The sequence below is a fragment of the Pelophylax lessonae genome (genome assembly GCF_965119305.1).
Source record: "Pelophylax lessonae genome assembly, chromosome: 2".
Classification (NCBI taxonomy): domain Eukaryota; kingdom Metazoa; phylum Chordata; class Amphibia; order Anura; family Ranidae; genus Pelophylax; species Pelophylax lessonae.
Window position 1 is genome coordinate 541,010,694 of NC_138769.1, and position 25,510 is coordinate 541,036,203.

General features: G+C 45.8%; 1 protein-coding gene across 1 annotated transcript in view; it reads left to right on the forward strand.

Moving 5' to 3' along the window:
* The window catches only part of AKAP11 (A-kinase anchoring protein 11), a 189,068-nt gene that overhangs the window by 109,235 nt on the left and 54,323 nt on the right, over nucleotides 1–25,510 (forward strand). Inside the window, exon 7 of the mRNA XM_082244878.1 lies at nucleotides 8,093–12,410. Within this exon, the coding sequence (XP_082101004.1) occupies nucleotides 8,093–12,410 (4,318 nt within the window). The remainder of the gene's footprint in view (nucleotides 1–8,092; nucleotides 12,411–25,510) is intronic.

Sequence of the window (25,510 nt, forward strand, 5' to 3'; positions counted from 1 at the left end):
TAGATCCGCTCTTTATCAAAAACCTCTCTCTGAAAACGGTTTCCATCACGTCGGCCAAAAGGGTCTCCGAAATCAGTGCTTTAGGATGCAAGGAGCAATTCTTAACTGGTAGTATTAGTTCCTATGTTGGGTTCAAACCCTAAGGTGTACTCAGTTTTCCATGTCAACCAGGAAGTTGTCCTGCCAACATTCAGATCTCCTGGCAACCTTAGCGCTCGTCCCCTGGATGTGGGTGAAGTCTTGCAACTTTATTTGAAAGTCACGGCTCCTTTCCGTCAGTATGATCATCTATTCATTCTCTTCTATGGGAAAAACAAAGGCCGGCATGCCTCTTCAAGATCAATTGCGACTTGGATAGTTCAGACCATCCAGTGGGCCTATAGAGCCAAGGGCCTGGCACCTCCGGAGGCGGTGACTGCTCACTCCACCAGAGGGATCTCTACATCATGGGCGGCCTCCTGGCATGTTGTGCCTGAAGTGATCTGTAAAGCGGCCTCGTGGTCCTCGATCAATACATTTTGACACATTACTGCGTCGAACCAGCCTCTTTGTCCTCTGTTAATTTTGAAAATTTTGTCAGTTGATGGGGCAAATTAAACCATTTTGTGTTTGACCAGAAGTTGCCCACCCGGGTGGGTATGGCTAGTTATTTCCCGTACGTATGTTGCTATGGAGTCTGTCAGGAAAACTGAACATTTTCTATCAAATACTTACCGTATTTTCTTTTCCTGATGGACTCCATCGCAGCAGGAGTGCTGGAGTAGGTTAGTCGCGGAACACTGCTCCTGGCACGGAGCAAAAATGTATGGGACTGGGATCCTATAGGGTAGGAGAGGAGGCGGAGCTACCCATAGGTATGATGCCACGGAGTCCATCAGGAAAGGAAAATTACGGTATTTGATAGGAAATTTTCCATTTTCTCTTTCGTTCATTGACTGACACAGCTCCTGATCGTCTTAACCATTGGGTTATACTGCCCCCTACAGGAGTTAGACACTAGGCAGAAAAAGTTTGACTACACCTATGGGCAGTCCCAGCGGGTAGACTCCCTCTCTCTTCTATAGGTACTCAGTTTTTTATGTTTTTTGATGTGTGGTAATTTTTACATTTTTGCAACAGTAAAGCATTTTTGAATATACCGCGATTTGACATGCCCCCTTCCTCCTAAATAGAACTTCTTTTGCTGGGACTCTCCCAGTTTCCTTTTCACTCAGTTTTTTCTGCCTAGTCAGGAGTAAGGACCTAGTTCCTTGCTGGGATTTCTGGTCCTGGCAATTTTTTCTTTAGATAAAAAAATTTCTGCTTGTTTTATCCTGTGAGATCTACAATCAACTGCCAGACTGGGCAATGGGCTGAATAATCTAGATCCAGTGGTCACCCCAGTCTGGTCAGAGAGCGCATGTAGACCTAAGCTCCACACTAGGTCAGCCGCAACATAGCCCCACCGGATGGGGGATGGCCTGCGAGTTAAACGCCTCGCAAGGTGGCATATGACTGGTCCGAGTCGCAGAATTCCTCCTGGCCGACAGACCCCCCATTTTGATGGCGAGGAATTCTGTCTGGAGCGGTGCCCGCCTCGTTCCTGGTATGGTAAATAGCTGTCCTCCCTCCCCCTGGAGGGTTTTGGGGTGGACGTGGGCCCCTGGGACAGTCGGACCCCTGGGTTTCCCTCTTTCCTGTAAGGCACCCACCTTCATCTGTCCCCCCATCCTACCCCCCCTCCACGTATGCTGGAGCTGTTTGGGTGGTCTGGTCCACCTCCTGGGGTGGGGACAGGGCGCTATGCTAGCTGTGCGGGTGGGTGCGCCGCTGGCGACTGGACGATCGGCTGTGTGTGTGTGGGGGGCGGGGTGGGTTGTACCTGGTGGGGGCTCCTGCCAAGGCCCCCGTCCTGTCTGGGTTTGTTATTGAGGCCTAGGGATCCCTCCCAAGTCCCTCTGAGCTTCGTGGTGCCACATTTTGCTGTAGCCTTGTGTGTGCAATGTACAGCGGCCATGTTTGTGTAGTCTGGCTGCCATTTTGCGGTGGCTTACCATTGAAAATGACGCCGGCCATGACTGTGGATCGCTTTGGGCGATGATTTTGGCGGTGGGAGCCCCTCCTCATCCGCTGGTGCTGACTCCTGGATCTGATTGCTTCATGTGGAGTGCAGATAATCCTGGTGGCTGCAGATGCCTGTTTCTGCTGGCTGGTGAGTTTGGTGGGGTCCTCACCCTCTCTGCTGAGGATCGCATGGTGCTTTGTGCCTGGCGACCAAGTGGTGCTGCCAGTGCAGTGGGGGTTATCCCTTTGCAGTGTTTTTCACTTTTTGTGGGGTCCCCCTCGTGACTCATGGAGTTTTTGGAGCACAGCTCCCCACCTGATCCCCTCTCTAAAGGCTGCGCACCCTTCTTTCCCCTGCTTCATCTGTCTCATCAGATCCTAAATTTGACTTGGCCACCACGGATGTGGGTCACCTTGCTCGGTCTTCGACCACGCACCCGGAATCCTCAGATAGGATAATTCCTCCACATTGGCAACCACACAGGAAAAGGCACTGGTGGAAGCACTGCTTGTAACTGTGCATGAGACCTTAAAGATGGACACAGCTGTGACGGAGGGGCAGGTTCTCTTTGGCACTAAGCCTTCCAGAGTGGCAAAGGTGTTACCTTTCCCCGCCTATTTTGACAGAATTATCGCTAAAGCGTGGGAACGACCAAAGCGTCTCCTTGGGATATTCTTATGAGGAGCCCCTTATTAAGAAGTGGACTGTTCCACCAGTGGTGGACCCCCGGGTTCCAGATTAAACAAGACAATCATGATTCCGGTTGAAGAGTCCCCGGCCTTCAAGGACCCGGCTGAAAAGAAGGCGGAGGCTGGTTCAGGACTGAGGCTGGTATTCACCATTGCCCTGGTGTTGCAAACTGACTGAGTGGGCTAAGCTTTTACACCGTGACCTGGAAGGAGCACTGCTCCCCCTGCCCTTGCTTAGCTGATGGACTAGCTGGTCCAGGGGCTGCAGTTTCTGTGATGCAGTTTATCTTTGGATGTGGCTCGGCTCTTTGTTTGTCTTTTGGCTCAAATCCTGGTCTGCGGACCAGACTTCTAAAAAGGCCTTGACTGATCTCCCCTTTTAAGGGGATCGCCTGTTTGGAGCTACCCTGGATGACATCATTAAAGGTCTCACAGGGGGGAAGAGTATCTTCCACAGGCTACTAAGGGCAAGGACCCCCGTTGTAGATGTGGGCCCACCTTAACGGCTCATAGGTTTTTTAATCCCTCGGGGTCAACTGACAAGAGCTCGAAGCCTTTTAGAGCCTCCTGTGGAGGATCTAAACGAACCTGGTCTGGCAAGCCGAGAGCGGCCCTCTCCAGACCCGCGGACAAGGCTGCTTCAGCATGAAGGAGCACCTGCATACCGTATCAGGGGTGGGGTGCTGGTTTCCAGACCCGTGGACTTCCTTGGTACAAGACCTCTGGGTCTACGAAGTAATTTGGTCCGGCTACAAGATTGAGTATCGCTCTTGTTCCCCGGCAAGGTTCTTTCCTTCCAACTTGCGCCTGTCCCCGGACCGCTTACTGGATCTGATTGGGGAGGTACAAGACATGTTACTTCAAGGGTCGATTGTCCCGGTTCCTGCTTTTGAACATTTTTAGGGTTTATACTCAAACCTATTTACAATACCCAGGAAAAGGCAAGGTGTGTCCAATCCTGGACCTCAAGGCGCTGAGCTGCTTTTTGTAGGTGCAGAAGTTCAGAATGGAGTCCATTTGCATGGTGGTTGCATCCCTGTGTCAGGGGGATTTTCTTGCTTCTGTTGACATAAAGGATGCTTACCTTCACATTCCAATATATGTCAGTCACCAGCGCTTTCTCCGATTTGCCTCGGGAGAGGAGCATTATTAGTTTGTGGCGTTACCCTTTGGTCTCGCCTCTGCTCCTCCGCTCTTCACAAAAGTGTTGTTCCCAGTTCTAGCATTGTTACGCCAACTGGGGATAGTGGTACTATGCTACTTGGACTACCTCCTTCTGTGAGCAGAGTCTCCTGCTCTGGTGGAAAATCTGGAAATCACCATACGAACTCTGAGGAAGTTCAGCTCGATTCTGAACTTTCAGAAGTCTGCCCTGGTTCTGTCCACAAAGCTGGACTATGTGGGCCTGACTCTGGACTCCGCCGTAGCCAGAGTGCTCCTTCCTTTGGACAAACTCCAGAAATTGCAGGCTGCAATTCGAATCCTGCTGTCCAGCAGATGGTCATCCCTCTGGATTTGCATGCAGGTGCTGAGCCTGATGGTGTTTACCTTTTTGAGGCAGTTCTGTTTGTGCAGTTCCATACAAGGTCCCTGCAAAGGAAGATTCTGGCCAAATGGGACAAGACTTCGCAGTCTCGTGGCCAATCAGATCGGGCTTATTTGGGGCACGAAGGAGTCCCTGATATGGCTTCTTTCTCTGGCGCTTCGGCTGGGAAATGATTTCCTCCCCTTGTATTGGACAATAGTCACCACAGATGCCAGCCTATCCGGCTGGGGAGGTGTCCTCGGAAAGCAATCTGTTCAGGGAATCTGGACACTGGAAGAGTCCAGACTCCCGATCAATGTCTTGGAATTCCAAGCGATCAGACTGTGTCTGAATCATTTGACAAATCGTCTTTAGAGTCGTCCAGTGCGCATTTATTTGGACAGTGCCACAGCCGTGGCTTATGTCAATCACCAGGGGGGCACAAGAAGTGTCCTGGCGGCCCTGGAGATAGCCGGCATTCTAAGGTGGGCAGAACAGTTCGTTCCGGCCCTCTCCGCCATACACATTCCCGGGGTGGAAAATTGGCAGGCGGATTGCCTCAGTCAGCCGGCGTTGGACCAAGGGGAATAGTCCTTCATCCGGAGGTGTTTCATTCAATGTGTCTCTAGTAGGGCATCCCTTAGATGGATATTTTGGTGTCTCGGCTCAACAGAAAGGTGCAGAGGTTTGTGGCTCAATCACAGCTTGTTTGTGGCTCCGACTTCTTCTAAGCAGGATTGATGAAGAAGGGATTCCGGTCATCTCAGTGGCTCCGGACTGGCCTCGCCGGGCTTAGTGCGCTAAACTGGTGCAGTTGGTCGCTGATGTTCCTTGGAAGCTTCCTCTCAGGGAGGATCTGCTGTCCGAACGTCCAATCTTCCATCCTGCTTCACAGTTGCTGGCTTTGACAGCTTGGCTGTTGAACACCAAGTGCTGATGGATAGAGGTATGTATGTCTGCGTCGGTGATTCTGACGCTGTTAAAAGCTAGGAAATCGAATTTGAGGAAGATCTACCATTGAATGTGGAAGTTGTACATTGCGTGGTGCGAGTCTTTTGGGGTTCATCCTCTCTCTTTCTCGCTGGCTTGGATCTTGACCTTCCTTCAACGGGGGATTGAGCAGAAACTGACCTTGAGTACTATTAAGGGTCAGGTGTCGGCCTTAGTGGTCTTCTTTCAATGGCCCTTGGCCACATACTCCTTGGTGCATAATTTCCTTCAGGGAGTTAGGCACTTGGTCCCTCCAGTGCAATCTCCACCTTGGGACCTTAATTTGGTGCTCTCTCCTCCATAATCCTCCTTTTGAGAATCTTCGGGTGTCGGAATTGGCGGCGTTATCATATCCTACACCTTACTTGGTGGTTCACAGATATAAGGTGGTTCTTCTATCCTATCCTTCCAAAGGTTGTCTCCTGATTTTCATTTGAATGAAGACATTGTGTTGCCTTCCCTGCATCCAAGGCCAAAACATGCAAAGAAAATTGCCTTGCATGCTTTGGATGTGGTCCGGGCAATTAAGATATACCTGTCAGCTACGGAGTCTTTTATGAAGTCAGACTCACTATTTGTGCTCACCGATGGGCCTTGGAAAGGGTTATCTACTTTCTTTGCGACCATTTCCCGATGGTTCAGACAGACGGTGATCCAGGTCTATTCCATCAGGGGTCAGGTTCCTCCTTTCCCTGTCAAGGTGCACTCTACTTGGGTGCTCAGTGCTTCCTGGGCCTTCCTTCATCAGGCGTCAATGACGCAGGTTTGCAAGGCGGCAGCCTGGTAGTCCGTGCACACTTTCACAAAGTTCTATAAAGTGGATGTGTTGGTATCTGCGGATGCTTCCTTTTGGCCGCAAGGTTTTGCAGGCTACTGTTTAGAGGACCTGGTCCTCTTTTCCTCTTTGAGGGTGTACTGTTTTTTTCAGATGAGCTCCAGTTGTTTTATTTAAGCTCCTGTTTACCTGGTGGCTTTAAGTCTTGGGAATTTCTTTTTCGCTGTTCCCACCCCTCATGTTTTTTTTTTTTTGAAAAATTATTTTTATTGAGTATTGCAACAAGAAAAATACAGACAATAACAAATACCAGTCCCTGGTAGAGGCGGGACGGCATAACACCCAAATATAACCCACCCCACCTGCCCCCCCCTTCCCCCCAACCCCTAGGCAGCGCATTCAACAGAACGGAGTAATAGGGCCCTGAGGCGACTGGAGCGGAGCAGCCCACCCCCAGTCGCCCTTCCATCCATAAAAGGTGCAGGATACAAAAAACATTACATTACAGCTGGATTAGAACATAGAACTAAAATAATGGAGACATCCCCAGACTGAATCCGACCCCTCATGTTTAACACTGCTTTGGGATGTCCCAATGGTTATGAAGATCAGAAGCTGTGTCTGTCAATGAATGAAAGAGAAAATGGGATTTTTGACTTACCGTAAAATCCATTTATCTGATGTTCATTGGTGGACACAGCACCCACTCCTCTGTGGTTTCTATTTCTTCTAAACACTGGTTGTACAAAACGGAGTACCTATAGCAGAGAGAGGGAGTATACCCCTACCCATAGGCATAGTCAGACTTTTTTTTTTTTTTTTTCTGCCTAGTGTCCTACTCCTGTAGGGAGCAGTATAACCCAATGGTTATGAAGATCAGGAGCTGTGTCTGTCAATGAATATCAGAGAAATGGATTTCAGGGTAAGTCAAAAATCCCATTTTCATACTTTCTGCTATAAAACCTATCCAATAAAAAAATTTAAAAAATCTAATTTCTTCGTCAATTTAGGTCAGTATGTATTCTGCTACATGTTTTTGGTAAAAAAAAAATCCCAATAAGCATATATTGATTGGTTTGGGTAAACGTTTTAGCATCTAAAAACCTTGGGTTTTATGTCAATTTAATTTTTTTACTAGTAATGGTGGTGATCAGCGACTTATAGTGGAACTGTGACTAAAAATATGCACTGTCACTGTACTAATGACACTGGCAGGAAACAGGGTTAAAATCTGGGGCGATCAAAGGGTTAAATGTGTTCCTCAGGAGTGCTTGCTAACTGTGTGGGGGTGCTTTTTCTGTGGGAAGGCAAAGATCCATGTTCCTGCTTTGTAGGAACACCAGTTAACAGCCTTCCCTTGTCACAGAATGGTTATGTGCCTTGTTTACATAGGCAGACCGCCCTTCTGAACTATCGCCAGGTGCGATCTATTGTTTGGCTCTTGCTGTGTCCAATCGCAGTGGAAGCGGGTCGCCCACAGCGCGCGTGCCCCAGACCTGGAAAAGCAGAATGACGTACCTGTACCTGGTTCTGCGCACAGGAGCCGCCGCCCCCCTGCAGTAAATGTATGTGAGCCGGTCTGCAGCAGGTTAAAGGCTATCCTGGAAGACTACTGGTAATAGTTTACCGGTAAGTCACATTTTTTTTTTTTCCCTTGCACCTGATTTGCTATTCTTTTAAAAGTGAAGCTTCACCACATTTAATAAGCCAAAAGTAAATATATAACTGCATGAATTTGTGTTTACAAGATAATACAAGAAGTGATGACCTTTTTAAAATTTTGAACAGAAAGGGGCAGATTTAAAGCTGTCATGAGCTAGGTATGTGAGAAATAAGCACATTGGTTTGGGCACAAAAAAAACATTAGAAAAGGCTTATATTAACCATGAAAGGTGAAATTCTGCCTGAAAAGGTGAACTTGACCTTGGGATTCACTTGTGTGAATGTGTGAGTGCTAGGTGCTAGTTGTGTGAATTTGTGTGCAAGTGTTCTTAATGGAGTCCTTAATGTTTTTTGTGTTTTTAAACTAAATTTTATAAACAAAACCTAAGATTTTTTTTCTCTTTTAGGAATGCAGTGGGGATCCTCAACAAATCAACGTGATGCTGCCTCTCAGACACAGTCTCCTCACTGCCTAGACATCCGTGGTACAAAAATCATCTTTAGTTCTGTGCGTCGTAGATCATCTATCAAGTCTACAGTGCTAATGAGTTACTTGGGACATCAGGATTATTCGTCATTGGCTAAAAATACTGGCAGCACATCATGTGATGCATGGAAGCATACAAATGGCCAAGACAAAAACACGTTTTCTCCATCTCCTACAGAAACCTCTGAGTCGGAATGCTCTAGTCCAAGTCCTATTATTTTCTTAGATGAAGAAGGGTATCAGAAAAGCTTAAGAGCAAAACTTAGCCTTCCTAAGATTCCAGTTGGGAAAAATGGTGTTGAGGACTCGGATTCAGAATTAAGTGAGTTTTTTGATAGCTTTGATCGTTTTGATGAGCTGGATCCATATTTAGAAGACAATTTGCAGGTTAATAAGAAGCCTATTCTAGACAGTCCTCCTAAGAAAAGAAAAAATGCAAAAGTAAGTGTAAGCACAGTCTGCATGAATCCACAAAAATTTAAGTTTGATCGCCCCACACTGTCAGCTAGTATAAGAAAACCAACCCCTCGTAAAGCAGAGTCTCCGTTTAGTAGTACAGTTGATGTACCAGAATCTCCACGCCCGGCAAAGACAGGTGCTGAGGATAATGGATCCTTATTTAGTCCCATTAGATCATCTGCTTTTAGCCCACCTGGAATTGCTATAAGCTCAGATGGGTCAGTTCAAGCAGGAAGCCAAAATCAGGCTGCATCTTGTAAGGAAAATTCTTATGTTGCTTTTAGCAATTATGCAAACCGTGTATGTGCTGACATGTTTGATTCTGTGTTAAAGACTAAACCATCCTCTGAGCCTTTGAAAAAACAACCTGAGAAAGTTACAAAGTTCAAACGCAAATCGAATAATAAAGAGTCTGAACGAAAAATTAGGACAAAGCATAAATCCATTAAAGGAGGAATTCAGAAATTTGCTGCAGATCTGGTGGAAAAAAGCTTTGGAAGTGCATTTAAAGACTTACAAAGAGGGGTTTCTTCTTGTACTAGTGCATTGTGCCACCTAGCAGCAAGGCTAACATCATATGTGTTTCAAATGGCTTTCTATGAAATTGGTAGGAGACAGGCGTTTTCAATTAAGAAACGTGCTATTAATGGCTTAGCAAATCTTATGGTAAGTGAAGTTATGACAAGTGCTTTGCAAGAACTCCGCTATATAAAGAAACAAATGGTTACCAATGCAATTACACGTTTTGCTGCAGACCTTGCAGAAGAACTTGTTTTTGAAGGTATTATGGAAGTATGCCAGTTCTCTCACCCACCTACTCCAAATGTGTCTTCTGATGCACAGTATTTTGATTATGAAGATGTTGTAGTAAGTTCGTATGCTAAGGATTTATCAGAATCTGTAATTCAGGAGGCCTTTATTGAACTATCCCAAGTGAATGTGACTTTCACCACAGAAGCTGCTATAAGTGTTTCCATGGACAACCTGAAATACGTAGGTTCCGAAGGAATTAATCAGTCAACTCAATCTTCATCCTCTTGTCTTAGTCCTTCTGTACCTAATTTAGCCTCACCTGCTCCACCTGAGTCCAAGAGAGACTTCACTGTTCACTATGCTTTACTGTTTACATCTGGTCTTATGAGTTCTGTTCCAGTGCCTGTAGCAGCAAAAGTGCTAAGCCAGCATTCACTTTCCAATGACCACAAAGAACTTTCCACTAATAATCTGTGCATTAATAATGCAGACAATTATCATTTCTCGAGAAAAGACTTTGATGAACTACCATCTGACGACAAAGCCATTTTTTCTTCATCCAGTAGTTGTACAAACAATAGCTGTCAAGAGCAAAGATATGTAGACTTTGTAAAGGAGGAAGTGGATGGAGTAAAACCGTTGTCAGTGACTATGGTGGATATGATTGTTAATGAAGCATATGATGTTATTAAATCATCCAGAGCTGTGGAAGATTATGCTGAAATGATGACCAAAAGAATAATTGAGATCCCTCCTAAACACCTTTCATTAGGAGGTGGTTGCTCACAGCATCAATTTTCAGATGAGTTAGCTAAATGTTCTTGTAGGCATCCAAGTGGAAAAAATTCACAATCTCTATCAAATAGATGTTGCGCAAGTACATCTAACCAAGATATCTCTGTTAATTTGGTTGGCTATCATACAAATAGCTGTGCTCAAGTGGAACATGCCTCTTGGAATCCTTGCTTTACTGCAAAACCTTCTGCAAGAGACAGTAAGTCTGGGTCTGCCAATAAACCTGCAACCATTGCCCTTCTAGGTAATTCAAATAATGGTAACAATAAAGCCAGTTTGGGAGGTTTAACTGCAAGAAGAAATGTAGAAAGCAATGAAGCCACAGACCTCCCATTGTTTGGCCTTCAAAGTTGTCTTCCTCATATCAATAGCTTTTCCTCTGTGATGTGCAATTGCGGTGAGGATTTCTTTATGGAGGATAGGAGTTCCTATAAAGGTTCAAATGTGACCTTACTGCCTGGCACGCCACCTTCTACACCTCTAATGTCCTTTGACATAAGTCCTGAGAGAAGCATGAGAAAGCTAAGTAAAAAATTAAAGGGGCAACTGGCAAAAGAGTTCTATCCTGCCACCCCACCATCTACACCCCATTTGTCTGCTTATGAACATAATGGTTTGAAAAAGGATGACTTTATGCTTAAGCTTATGAGGTCTCTCTCAGAAGAGGTCGAAAGTTCCAGTAGTGATGAGAGTTTTGAAGAGTATGAGGTATCTGAAGAAACTTGTAGATATGCTGAATATATGTCAAGTAACATCATATCCATTGCTACTGACATGGCTGCTTATTCATTAACCGAGGAGTCTGTCCAAGGACCACCAATGAAGAACAGGTCACAGTTAAGCATACTGAGTGATAAATGGGGATACCCGGCCTACATGAGAAATATTACAGAGGAACTTTTAGAAACCCTATGTTCATATGCGAACTGTGTTGCTGGTGAAGTCATCAGTGATGCAAAGGAAGTGCTAGGCAGCAGAAAGAACTCAAGCTGTGACCTGGAATATAGCAGTTCTCAAAAATCTGATAAAGATTGTAGACCCAAAGAAAGAGCTCATTATTCCACAAGCTTTAAATCTTCAGATGCAGCAACTCTTCCCCTGCCTCACCATTATGGTGGTGCAGGTTTGACTTCAAAATTTCCAAGCTGTGAAAGTGTAACTGAAGAGTATGCTGACCACCTCATACGGGTTCTAAAAATGGAAGGAGGGAGTAGCGAGTTAATACTGGATCAATATGCAGGTAGATTAGCTTATAGAGCTATAAAGTCTGGCTTGCAGCAGGCCTCTAAGACCATTAAGTCAAAGTGCAATAGGAAAAAAATTCCCAGAACGAAACCTGAAGCAAGTAGTAACAAGGACATATTCAGACTGTTGGGTAGAACTCACCATGCAGGTAAAGACAATCGAAGACAAAATAACTTTATCCTCCCTTCTTTCGCTGAGAACTCCGCACATAAAGCAGAGTTTAATAGGCTGGTTCATTTTGCAGAATCTCTTGCTAACACCATAACATGTGATGTAAAGAAAAGATTAAAAATGTCTGCTGCTTCTCTTCCCAAATCATTAACTGATTCCTGTCTCTATACAAAATCCAAAAACGATTATGTCAATGGAGAAGTTGTCAAAACCTCATTTCCCAAGACACCTTTAAATTTCTCTTGTAAACAGAAGCTCTATCACAGCACAGGTAGTTTGAATGATAATGGTTATAGTGAAAGTTTTGTACAAGCTATTGAACAATATGCCTGCAAGGTTGTAGATAGCACTTTAGAATTCAGCTTGGAGCGGGCAAGGCTTCAAGCGATGGAAAACCGAAGGAAAACTGACAAAGACTCGAATGCCACAAAACTTGTACATTCTTATGGAACTGCTTGCAGGTTATGTAGTGCAAAAGAACAGCAAGGAATCCCTTTGTCATCCTGTCACTTCTTACTAGGACACGATGTATCCAGGAAAATTAAACAGTCTGCAAAGCCGAAGCAAAATACTGGTCAAAAATCAAGACTTTTTCATCTGAACATCCCCAAAATTCAAATAGATCTTGATAAAAGAGCAATGTTTGCCGATAAAATAGTGAGTGCAGCTATTGAGAAAGCAGAACGTGAACTCAGCAGCACAAGTTTGGCGGGTGATAGTGGTATTGGACACGATGGGGTCAGCTTTGCAGAAAGCCTTACCACTGAAATCTTAATGTCTGCTATGAAGAATATTGGCCATGTTGTTAATATAAGGTAAGCTGTTCAAAACTTGTGAATTTGTGTTTTCTTTTTTTTTTTTTTGCTTTCTCTGCTTTCATTTATTTAGTTAAACTCTGTCATTCTATCATCATTACTATGCTGACCACTAAAAATATTTTCTTTTGGGGTTCTGATAGAAAACAAGCATTTTTGAGTGCCAGGTAACTAGCCTTAAAGGCTAAGTTCACCTTTTAAAGCGTAACTCCACTTTTGTTGAGAAAAAATTATTTCCCTCCTGGTGTTTTATGTACATTGCAAGGATTTTAACAAACTTTGTTCCAGATTCCTACCTTTTTTGTTCTAAAGAAATCCCTGTTTATTCCTCTGTGCTCTGTGTCAGTCTCATGGGAGTGGTTTCATAATTATCAATCAGCTGCTGCACCTGCAGGGCCCTTAAGAGGAAATCCGCTCTGCCTGAATCCCTTTAGACATGATTTCCTGTTGGGAGTATCTCACTAAAAATGACATTTTTGTTGCAGAGGATGCCAGAAATCTGACTTGTATCTTAGTTCAGACTTCTGGGAAAGTCAGTGAGCAGGAAATGTTTCTGGGGTGTGTTCATTACACATTCTGTGTACAGAACTCGCCCAGGTAGCCATATTGCATTGCATTTTCAGAAAATAACAGCGGCTGCAGATTGACAAGGAAAGGTATTTTTATATAACATTCAATTACAATTTGACTTATGTCACAATTGTATACTCCTGTTATTTTTTCTTAATTTGCTAATTCTTTTCCCCACAATAGTGAAGTTACTCTCTAAAGTGGTTCTAAAGGCTGAAGATTTTTTACCCTCATGCATTCTATGCATGAAGGTAAAAAATCTTCAAGTGATTGTAAAGAGGGACCCAAGAAGATCCTCCTCTCCTTGGGTCCCTCTTCACTGCTCTTGGCCCTTCCCTCCTGTCGAGTGCACCCCCCCCCCCAGCAAGCAGCTTGCTATGGGGCAGCTGAGCTGCAGCTCAGTGTGTCCATTCAGACACGGAGCTGTCGTTCGGCTCCAACCTCTCTCTCTCCTGATTGGCTAACTGACTTTGACAGCCGTGGGAGCCAATGGCGCTACTGTGTCTCAGCCAATCAGGAGGGAGAGTCCCAGACGGCCGAGGGACTCGTGGACATCACTAAAAAGAGATAGGGCTTGGGTAAGTATTAGGGGGTGCTGGGGAGCCTGCTACACACAGTAGGCTTTTTATCTTAATGCATAGAATTGATGAAGATAAAAAACCTTCTGACTTTACAACTCCTTTCAGTGTGCAGCTCCCCTCCCCCACCTGAGCCTGATCCAGCAATATTATTTACGAGAGCAGAAGCTCTCTTGGGTCTTTACCTCATTGGCTGATACACAGCAGTGGGCGCCGTTGGCTTCCATTGCTGTCCATCACAGCAGGTGAGGAGGGAGTGGGGGACGGGCCGAGCCACGCTCTGTGTCACTCACAGAGGTGGCTCGGGAGCAAACGTACGCAATTTCCCCAAGACCAAGCAGCTTACTATGGGGGGAAAGCCCAGGAGCACAGGCGGAGGACCCAAGAGGAGGAGGATCTGGGCTGCTCTGTGCAAAACTATATATATATATATATATATATATATATATATATATATATATATATATATATATATATATATATATATATATATATACATACACATACATATACATTATTATAGCCAGCAGGTAGAGTTTTAGCTATTTTTGTACATGTCTTACAGACTGCTCAGCATTTGCCTACAGCAGATCTGTAGAATCTAAGCAGGACCTTTGAAATCTGATCTGTATCTGGTGGCATTTTCTAACTAGCCACATAGTTAAATTCAATTTCCAATGCCCTTTGCTTTTGTTCAGATTGTACACTGGTACACTAAAATGCAGATGACATCTCATCGTAATTTACAGATTCTTGTGGAGTCAACTAGGTGATCATGTGCATAAAGCGTTTGGTTCTATTCTGCTCCATAGATGCATTATGCAATAAAAGCACATCTTTTTTTTTTTCTGTTTCTGCTGCCTGTCAGCTCTACCTCAGGCTGAAGCCCAATTCATGGGTTTTCTTATGGGCGAGTTATAGCACAGCACTGTAGCTACCAATCTCGTGTGTAGGCACTGACCAGATGGGGCTGGCAAGTTCAGCAAGGATCAGCTGAGACAGAACAGTACAGCACTCTGCCTAAATGCCTACACAGGAGTGCTGTCAGGCCCCCGGGCTATGATGAATATAGGGGCTCTGCTACCAGAAAGGAGTGCGATTTATTCATGCCTCATTAAAAATGTGTGTCCTGCTGAATAGCATGACCAAACGATGGTGGGAGGGACGGTGCACTGTCGACCATACTTGGCAACCACAGCACCAAATGCTCCCCAGGGATACATACACAGGAGTGCTGACAGGCCCCTCCACTGTGGTAATGGTACTTTGTTGCCAGAAACGAGTCCTGTCACGCCTCAATAATAATTTGTCTCCTGCTTAGTAGCATGATCAAACCGTGGTGGAGGGAAGGATGATACACTGCTGACCAGTGGCGGCTGGTCTACAGGGGGGCGCAGGGGCGCCGCCCCCCCCCCCAATCAGCATCTTCAAGGATAAAAAAAATTACCTTTTAAAGCCTGCTAGGGGCGCCGGACCTATTGCAGTCTATGGGGGGGGGGGTTGGCATCCCACGTGGTTAGAGCAGATTGGCAGCCTTCTGGGTGTCATTGGGGCGCAGAGCAGTGCGCCCCGACACTCCCACTTCTACACTTCTTGTCCTGTGATTGGTCCAGACTCCAGCCTGGACCAATCATTCAGGACTCCCGTCTGACGTTGGGGGCGGTGCGTGCGTCAGTCACTCTGACTCACTTACCTTCCCAGTTCCTGCCCGCCGCCAGACTCAGAGCGAGGAGGAGCAGCGTGGTCGGCGGTCGTGAGTAGTCTCCAGTCAGCCAGGAGCAGGTAAGTCCCCCCCCCCTCCCTGCTGCCCTTGAGTTTTTCAGTTACCTGCACGGCAATGTACAGCTGCCTGTGCTATTCAGGAAGCAGCTTCTGTCCCTGCCTCTACTCACACTGAAGCACAGAGCGGAGGAGCCATGAAACTCCGCCCCAGCTACAGTTCTAAAGTCTCGATCAGCTTTAAACAAAAAAAAAAGCTTGCACAGCACAGACCATATAGACTGGAAGTGGAAAAGGTAAGGGAGCTAAAAAGAAAAAACGGGGCTGGGGGGCTGCAGAAGAGGTGAGGGAGCTGTGAAGGAAAAACGGGAGGGGGGAGAGGCGAGGGAGCTGTGAAGGAAAAACGGGAGGGGGGTCTGTGAAGGAAAAACGGGAGGGGGGGGCTGTGGAAGAGGTGAAGGAGCTGTGAAGGAAAAACAGGAGGGGGAGAGGTGGCAGGCTCCAGAGACTAAGTTCATGTTCAGGGAGAGAGGAGAACTGTAAAAGAAGGGGGAGGGGGTATTTGGGCAGAGAGCAGTGTGAAAGTGTGTGTGGGGATTTGAGCACAGAGGAGTGCTGGGGGGGGAGTTTGTAGAAAGGAGAACTGGGAAAGTGTGTGTGGGGGGGGGGGGGAACTACTGTAGGGACAGCTCGGAATATGTGACCAAATGCCATGGGGAGGATCCTAAGCAGCAAATTATCGAAGACCGGTATTTCTGGGTTTCTTAAACCACTTGCACTCTGCTCCTACATGTAAAAATCATCATTTTGTTGCTAGAAAATAACTCAGAACATCCAAATATTATATATTTGGGTATATAATGTATCTTTTGGGTATGTGTATTGGGTTTTGGGTATGTATATTTTTAGCAGAGACCCTAGGGAATAAAATGGCAGTCATTGCAACTTTTTATGTCACACGGTATTTGTGCAGCAATTTTTCAAACGCTTTTTTTTTTAAAAAAAGTTTCATGAAAAAAAAAAAGGAAAAAAACAGTAAAGTTGGCCCAATTGATTTGTATAATGTGAAAGATGTTATGCCGAGTAAATAGATGCCTAACGTGTCACGCTTAAAATTGCGCACACAATGGCATCAGACTTTGGTACTTAAAAATCTCCATAGGTAACACTTTAAAAATGTTTACAGTAGGGATCGACCGATTATTAGCAAGGCCGATATATCGAGGGCCGATATGCACTTTCCCTGATCTATCGGAATCGGCCCTGGAAGTTACCGATAGTGCCGCTATTTTCGTGATGTCATTCTGCCTTCTTAGGCCGCCTCCCTCGCCTTGGACAGCCTCGTCTGGAGGCGGGACTAGTCTCGTGGCAGTAAATTACAGCCATACACCCACCTAGAGCAGCCCGGTGCCAGCCACCCACACCCACAGGCCCTGTACCAGCTAGCCAGCCACCCACAGGCCCTGTACCAGCCAGCCACCCATAGCCCCTGTATCAGCCAGCCACCCACAGCCCCTGTGCCAGCCAGCCACCTACCACAGGGTGCCAGCCATCCACCCACCCACCCACCCACCACAGGGTGCCAATCACCCACCCACCCACCACAGGGTGCCAGCAAGCCAGCCATTAAACATTAAACAAAATTAACATGTTCAGTACCAGATTTGTGTCAAAAATTTGTCTTTATTTTTCAAAACTTTAAATGTACATTGATAAATGATATGCGATGGCCAAAATATCGGTATCGGCAACGTAAAACTGATATCGGTTGATCCCTAGTTTACAGGTTACCTGTTTAGAGTAACAGAGGGGCTCATGGGCTAGAATTGTTGCTCTCGCCCTAACGTTCGTGGTGATACCTCACATGTGTGGAGTGAACGTCCTTTACATATGTGGGCACGACGTATGTATGCGTTCACTTCTGCGTGCGGGGACGTGGGCACTTTACAACTTTGATGTACAATGCTTGATAAGTCCCTTGTACAGCATTTCATCATGACACTACTCATCCTAAAACACTTCATATGAACCTTTTAATGACACCCCGTGTGAAGGCATCCATTATCTGTAAAGTACATCCATTCACTAGGCACCGATGACGGCTCTTATGCCCAAGAGTTTAGAGTACAGTACTAATGAAACCTAGAGGGGCTTAGAGTGTGCAATTGTCATTTTGTTCAGTGTACATAAGGGCTGCTTAAATAACATATCAGTGGCAAGTGCACCTTCAAAGGTTATCAAGCAATTTGCAGATTTTAATTGCTTTCTCCTATGTTGATTTGTTAAAAGATTTAAATAGTTATTAAAAACATTTTCATGATGCAGCAAATGTATTTTAATTTTAATTCTTCCTAAATCAGGTGCCTTTTGTTTCAATGAGAATGTAAAATACTGTTTTTAATCTATACTGGGAAAGATATCCCAAAGGGTGAAACCGACAGCTAAAACCTGAAGTGTGCAGGTAAGTGCTGGGGTAAAAAGAAAAAAAAGGAAAAAGTATAGAAAAGGAAGGGAAAGAAGAGAGGAAGGAAGCAGGGGAAGGGAGAGGGATGGGAGAAGCAAGGAAGAGAAAGTAAAAGAAGAGGGACTGGGGAGGGGAACTGGAAAGGACAAGAAATGGGGAAGGATGAGACAGAGAACTATAAGACAAAAGGAGGTGGGAAGAGAAATGGGAGGGCTGGTGGGACTTTTAAGGTACCAGGTAATTCAAAATGATAAAGACATGATTAAAAACTAGAAATGTTTATTGACATAACATCGTTAAAATCAAAGACCAACAGTGTAACATAGATACATATATATATTTTTTTGACATATACAAATACAAAAGGAGCAAATACATAAGACATAAGGCTGTAAATAAATGGTAAGGATGAATGCGTCCAATGATGAACATCAGACCAGTCCCGACATGTTTCACGGGCAACAATGCTCCGTTTCTTCAGGGGAGTGAGAATATATCAATATATCAATATACAGTGCCTCATTCGATTCGTTAGGCAGTTCCGCGTGGGACCGCCATACCGACAAACGCCAACTCCTGAGTCAGGAGTTGGCGTTTGTCGGTATGGCGGTCCCACGCGGAACTGGCCTATTAACGGCTGGCCTTTCTTGACCCAGCGACAACAGCACATAAATCCAGTATTTGGGCTCTCTTTCAGACTCCTAGTTACAAACCCGTACTAGAAAGGGCCTATCTATCCATTTATTACTTTGCAGTTCATTACCCTGCGTGTTGGTTCCAATATGGCCGCCATACTTGAGCCCTCCTGCTTTTAACCTTGTCTATCTTGACTATACAAACGAGTCTATCTTATACATCGAATGAGGCACTGTATATTGATATATTGATATATTCTCACTCCCCTGAAGAAACGGAGCATTGTTGCCCGTGAAACATGTCGGGACTGGTCTGATGTTCATCATTGGACGCATTCATCCTTACCATTTATTTACAGCCTTATGTCTTATTTATTTGCTCCTTTTGTATTTGTATATGTCAAAAAAAATATATATATGTATCTATGTTACACTGTTGGTCTTTGATTTTAACGATGTTATGTCAATAAACATTTCTAGTTTTTAATCATGTCTTTATCATTTTGAATTACCTGGTACCTTAAAAGTCCCACCAGCCCTCCCATTTCTCTTCCTACATCCTTTTGTCTTATAGTTCTCTGTCTCATCCTTCCCCATTTCTTGTCCTTTCCAGTTCCCCTCCCCAGTCCCTCTTCTTTTACTTTCTCTTCCTTGCTTCTCCCATCCCTCTCCCTTCCCCTGCTTCCTTCCTCTCTTCTTTCCCTTCCTTTTCTATACTTTTTCCTTTTTTTTCTTTTTACCCCAGCACTTACCTGCACACCTCAGGTTTTAGCTGTCGGTTTCACCCTTTGGGATATCTTTCCCAGTATAGATTATATACAGATTAGGGATGCGGTACCTTTTATTTACCATCTTGTGCTACAAACACACTCTTTATTTGAAAATACTGTTTTTAAAATAGGTTTATATATTTAATAAAAATAGGTTTATTAGGTCAACATGAAACATTGCATATTAAAGTGGTATTAAATTCAAAAGCAAACATTTTATTATATTGCAGCTTACCAATTCTTAGATGTGATGGCTGCATTCGTTTTCTGTTTTAGGTTTTCTTTCCTTTATTTTCATCTGGTGGTCCAGCCAGTAAATGTGTTATATTACAACAGAACAGTTCTTCTGCATATGTAGCGGAGTGCAAAGACAAATAATTTACCACTGACAGGGGTTCTTACAATGGTAAGCTTTTATTTATTCAACCTTTATTCCAAAAGAAAAAAACTGTTTCTGTAACTGCAGTTGGTGAGCCGCAGTTTGGCTTAAATTTATTAGTGTATCTAAATCTGCTAGTACATCTAACACTCCACTCCCCCCAGTCTGACAATGCTGCTGTTTGAAGGTGCCTCTCCACTCTTTTATCCAAAGTGTGGACACTCTAATACAGGAGGTGTGTTACTGACCAGATCACCAGGTGAAAACAAAGGGAAATTGCCTAAAAAAAAACAAAACAAACGCAGCCACTACATTTAATGATCGGTAAGCTGCAATATATAACATTTTTGGTTTTGTGTTTAATAACGCCATACTTTTATATTTACAGCCATACGGTGACGCTCTAATCTAACTTTCACAAGTTTACTTGTCTTTTAGCTTTTGAAAAAGTGTCTACCTAGCTCAATAGCTCGAGCTCACTTTTGCACACATTGGAACGATTCAGAACACTGAACCCTCCTCTTCCCTGTCTGCTTTGTTTGAGCAGACCTATATTAAAATTCAATCTGAAAGAGAAAGGCAGTCACTTCCAGCACTTAAAGGTCCTCCACAGCCGGATAGGACTGTACAAACTATAAAGAAACCGTCAGGAAGGCGCAAGCACCTAGTGCTTTCCTGAAAACGATTTATTGGAAAATGTAACAATGGATATTCACAAAGGTACAAGTGAGAGTGTGTGAACAAGAGGAGACTAAGTGCAGGATGTGCATCTCCCATGGCACCCCGCTATGCTGGCAGGTTGCCCCTCTTTCCTCAGAGCTAAGCTGACCAGCTCATCCTATGTTTAGAGGCCTAAATACAGACATGCACACATCATCCCTCCCCAAAATGGAAGGGTCGGAGCCAGAATTTCAAAAGGGTAAATAAAGGGTACCAATAATAGACTGGTATGGTGAGTAGCTGTCCCCCTTCTCCTTCTGGAGGGTTTTAGGGTGGCCGTGGGCCCCTCCATGGGATAGTCAGACCCCTGGGTACCCCTCCTTCCCGTCAGGCACCCCCATTCATCTGTAACCCCACCCACCCCCCCACTTAATCTCGGGCAGTTTGGGTGGTCTAGTCCACCTTCTGGGGTGGGGGCAGGGCGCTATGCTGGCAATGGGGGTGCGCCGTAGGTGACTGTACGATCCATGTTTGTGTAGTCCGGCAGGCATTTTGCGGTGGTCTGTGGAGCCTTCTGTGCGGTGTTTTCGGCGGAGGGAGCCCCTCCTTATCCCCAGGTGCTTACTCCTTGATCCTTTTGTTTCCTGATCACCGCTCGTGCAATGCAGATTCTCCTAGGGTCTGCGGTGCCTGGTTTCTGTGAGGTGGTGAGTCTGTTGGGGTCCTTTCCCTCTCTGCTGAGTATCGATTGTGGCTCTGTGACTGGCTATCGGGTGATGCTGGCAGAGCGGTGGCGGTTTTCCCTTAGCAGTGTTGTACACTTTTTTGTGGGGTCTCCCTGGTAACTCATGGAGTCTTTTAAAGCACATCTCCTCACCTGTTCCCTCTCTGGGGCTGCTGGTCCTTCCGGGTCCCATCCATCCATTAATGCACTGACTGCGGTCCTGGAGTACTTTGTGTCCTGGGTGGAGGTGGCTTTTGGGGGATGGGCTGGCATAAAGCGCCTTCCGCCTTCCCCTGCCTCATCTGTCTCCTCAGATCCTGAATCTGATTCAGCCTCCGGGGGCGAGGGTCCCCTGCTAGGTCTGCGACCACGTGCCCTGAATCCTCAAATAGTGAGTATTCCTCCACTTCTGCAACCGCGCATGAAAAGGCCCTGGTGGAAGCACTGATTGTTTCTCTGCTTGAGACTTAAAGTTGGGGGACGCAGCTGCGGCTGCAACGGAGGGGCAGGTTCCCTTTGGCACTCACAAGCCATCCAGAGCGGCAAAGGTGTTACCTTTCCCCCTCCTATTTGACAGAATTGTCACTAAAAACTAAGTTGCTAGGTGATACCCCCTATAAGGAGTCCCTTCTTAAGAAGTGGACTGTTACACCCGTGGTGGACCCTCCGGTTTCCAGATTAAACAAGGCAAGCCTGGTTCCGATTGAAGAGTCCCCGGCCTTTCCCTCTCGGCTGACAGGAAGGTGGAGGCTGTGGCCCGCAATTTGTACACCCTGGCTGGTTCGGCACTGAGGCCGATATTCCCCATTGTCCTGGTGTCGCAGACTGACTGAATGGGCTAAGCTTTTGCGCCATGACCTTTGCTGAGTTGGTGGACCAGCGGGTCCAGGGGCTGCAATTTATCTGATGCCTCTTTGGATGTGACTAGGCTTTCTGTTTTGGCAGTGGTCCTTGCGTGTCTTTTGGCTCAAATGCTGGTATTCAGGCCACACTTCTAAAAAGGCCTTGACCGATCTTCCCTTTCAAGAAGATCGCCTGTTTGGTGCTACCCATGACATCATTAAAGATCTCACAGGGGGGAAGAGTAGCTTTCTTCTGCAGCCTACTAAGGGAAGGAACTTCATCGTAGTCGAAGAGGAGCATTATCAGTTTGTGGGGTTACCCTTTGGTCTCACCTTCTCTCATTGGGTCTTCACAAAAGTGTTGGCCCCGGTGTTAGCATTGTTAAGTCAATAGGGGATTGCTGTACTGGGCTACTTGGACGACCTCCTTCTGCGAGCGGAGTCTCCTACTGCTCTGGTGGAAAACCTGGAAATCACCATACGACCTATGAGGGAGGTTGACTGGATTTTGAATTTTCAGAAGTCTGCTCTGCTTCCCTCCACAAAGCTGGATTATCTGTTCCTTCCTCTGGACAAACTTCAGAAACTGCAGGCTGCAATTTGTCTCCTGCTGTCTAGCTGATGGTCCCCCCCTCCTGACTTGCATGCTGTTGCTGGGCCTGATGATGTCTACCTTCCAGGCAGTTCCGTTTGCACAGTTCCATACAAGGTCCCTGCAAAGGGAGATTCTGGCCAAATGGGACATGACTCTGCAGTCACTGGACAATCAGATCCATCTGACCCGGAGCCCGAAAGAGTCCCTGATATGGTGGCTTCATTCTCCGGTGCTTCAGCTGGGCAAATACTTCCTTCCCTTGTATTGGACAATGGTCACCATGGATTACAGCCTGTCCAGCTGGAAAGGAATCATTGGCAAAAATTCTGCTCAAGGGATCTGGACACTGGAAATGTCTAGACTACTGATCGATGTCTTGGAACTCCGAGCGATCAGACTGTGCCTGGAACATTACTGATCATCTTCAGGGATATCCAATTCGCATTCAATCGAACAATGCCACAGCCATGGCTTTTGTCTATCACCAGGGGGGCACAAGAAGTGTCTTGGTGGCTCTGGAGGTAGACGGCATTCTAAGGTGGGCAGAACAGTTCGTTCCAGCCCTCCCTGCCGTACACATACCAGGGGTGGAAAGCTGGCAGGCGGATTACCTCAGTTGGCAGGCGTTGGACAAAGTGGAGTAGTCCATTCATCCGGAGGTGTTTCATCAGTTGTGTTTCCAGAGGGGCATCCCTGAGGTGGATTTGTTGGCATCCTGACTCAATAGAAAGGTGCAGAGGTTTGTGGCTCGGTCACGGAATCCTCTGGCGGACACCCCAGATGCGTTGGTGGCCCTGTGGGGTCAGTATCATCTGATTTACGCCTTCCCTCCTCTCAAGCTTCTGCCAAGACTTCTTCACAGGATCGAGGCAGAAGGGATTCCGGTCATCTTTAATAGCCCCGGACTGGCCTCGCTGGATTTGATACACCAATCTGATGTGGCTGGTCGCTGCATTTTGTGGAAGCTTCCTCTCAGGGAGGATCTGCTGTCCCAAGGACCAATCTTCCATCCTCCTTACAGTTGCTGGCTTTGACAGCTTGGCTGTTGAACGCCAGGTGCTGATGGATGGATGGAGGCTTTTTCTGAGTTATTGATTCCAACGCTGTTAAAAGCTAGATAATCTACTTTTAGGAAGATCTATCATCATACGTGGCAGTCATAAATTGCGTGGTGTGAGTCTCTTGGGGGTCATCCTCTCTCTTTTTCGGTGGCTTGGATCTTGACCTTACTTCAATGGGGGTTGAGCAGAAACTGGCCTTGAATACTAGCAAAGGTCAGGTGTCGGCCTTAGAGGTCTTATTTCAACGGCCCTTGGCCACATACTCTCCTTTCCTCAAGGAGTTAGGCACTTGACCCCTCCAGTGCGGTCTCTGTTGCCGCCTTGGATAATCAATTTGGTGCTCTCAGTCTGCCAGAAGCCTCCTTTTTAAAAATCGAGAGATTCCCCTGCTTACGCTGTCCCAGAAGGTGGCCTTTTTGGTGGCTATCACCCCTGCGCGCAGGTTGTCGGAATTGGCGCCGTTATCCTGTCGTTTACCTTACTTCACAGAGATAAGGTGGTTCTTCGCCTCTGTCTGTCATTCCTTCCTCAGGTTAGCTCTGATTTTCATTTAATTGAATGCATTGTGTTGCCTTCCCTATGTCCCAGGCCAAAACATCCAAAGGAACTTGCTTTGCATGCTTTGGATGTGGTCCGGGTATATAGGGTGTACCTGACAGCTACAGTGTCTTTTAGGAAGTCAGACTCAAATCAAAAGGTTGTCGGCCTCCTCTGCGACCATTTCCAGATGGATCAGACAGACGGTGGTTCAGGTCTATTCCATCCAGGGTCAGGTTCTTCCTTTCCCTGTCAAGGCGCATTCTACTCTGGCTCTTAGTGCCTCCTGGGCCTTCTGTCATCAGGCATCTGTTACGCAGGTTTGCAAGGCAGCCTCCTGGTCGTCAGTGCACACTTTCACAAAGTTCTATGAAGTGGATGTGTTGGCATTTTTCAGGTGAGCTCCAGTTGTTTTGTTTGAGTACCTGGTTGGCTGTAGTTAGCCTTGGGATTTTTGACTTGCTGTAAAATCCATTTCTCTAATGTTCATTGATTGACACAGCACCCACCCTTCTGTGGAGTTGTAATTCTTCTGACACTGCTTGTAACAAAACTGAGTATCTATAGCAGAGAGAGGGAGTATATCTCCTGGGACTGCTCATAGACGTAGCCAGACTTTTTTTTTTCTGCCTAGTGTCCTACTCCAGTAGGGGCAGTATAACTCGATGGTTAAGAAGATTAGGAGCTGTGTCCGTCAATGAACATCAGAAAAATGGATTTAACGGTAAGTCAAAAATCCCACTTTCTCTTTACCTACTTGTGGCTGGAGTGCAAAAGTTTTATTGCAACCATTCTTTTTTATAGCAGGAATGTAAAAAAAGCTGTTCTTCTTGGCAGTGCGTAGAGGGATCTATATATTGTGGACAGCATGAGATAGTTTCTGATCACACCACTGGAAGCACTTTGAATAATCCTAAGATATGCAATGCTGAGTTGCTAAAAGCACCTGCTGTTGTCAGGATATTTAGTCCCGGTTAAAGTGGTCCTTAAGGCTAAAGTTTTTTTTTTTATTTACCATAATGCATTCTCTACATTCAGGTAAATAAACATTTTAGATGCAGCCCCCCCTCCAACCCCCTAAAACCTAAGTCTGATCTTGGTCCATCACTGTGCACGAGAGCTCTGTGTGAGCTGGATTCTGTGAGAGCATCGGAAGCAGTTGGCTCCTGCTGTTGTCAATCAAATCTAGTGATGAGGGGGCGGGGACGAGCTGCACTATGCGTGTCAATAGACACGCACAGTGCGGCTTGGGATCAAGCCTGCATAAGTATCCCCCAGCAAGCAGCTCGCTAGGGGGAATACTTGGATGAGAGGAGCCAGGTGCAATGAGGGGGGACCCAAGAAGAGAAAGATCAAGGGCTGCTTTATGCAGTTGCACAGGGCAGGTAAGTATGACATGTTTTGTTATTTTAGAAAAAAAAATCGGAACCTTTTAATATCACTTTAATGTTTTAAGGGTTAGATCACCATTTTCAGAAATTTTCTAGTGCAATGCCTGGCCATAAAACTTCAAGTCAGTCTAATCACCACTGTCCTCAATATGATCCTGGGCAGGTGGACCATTGA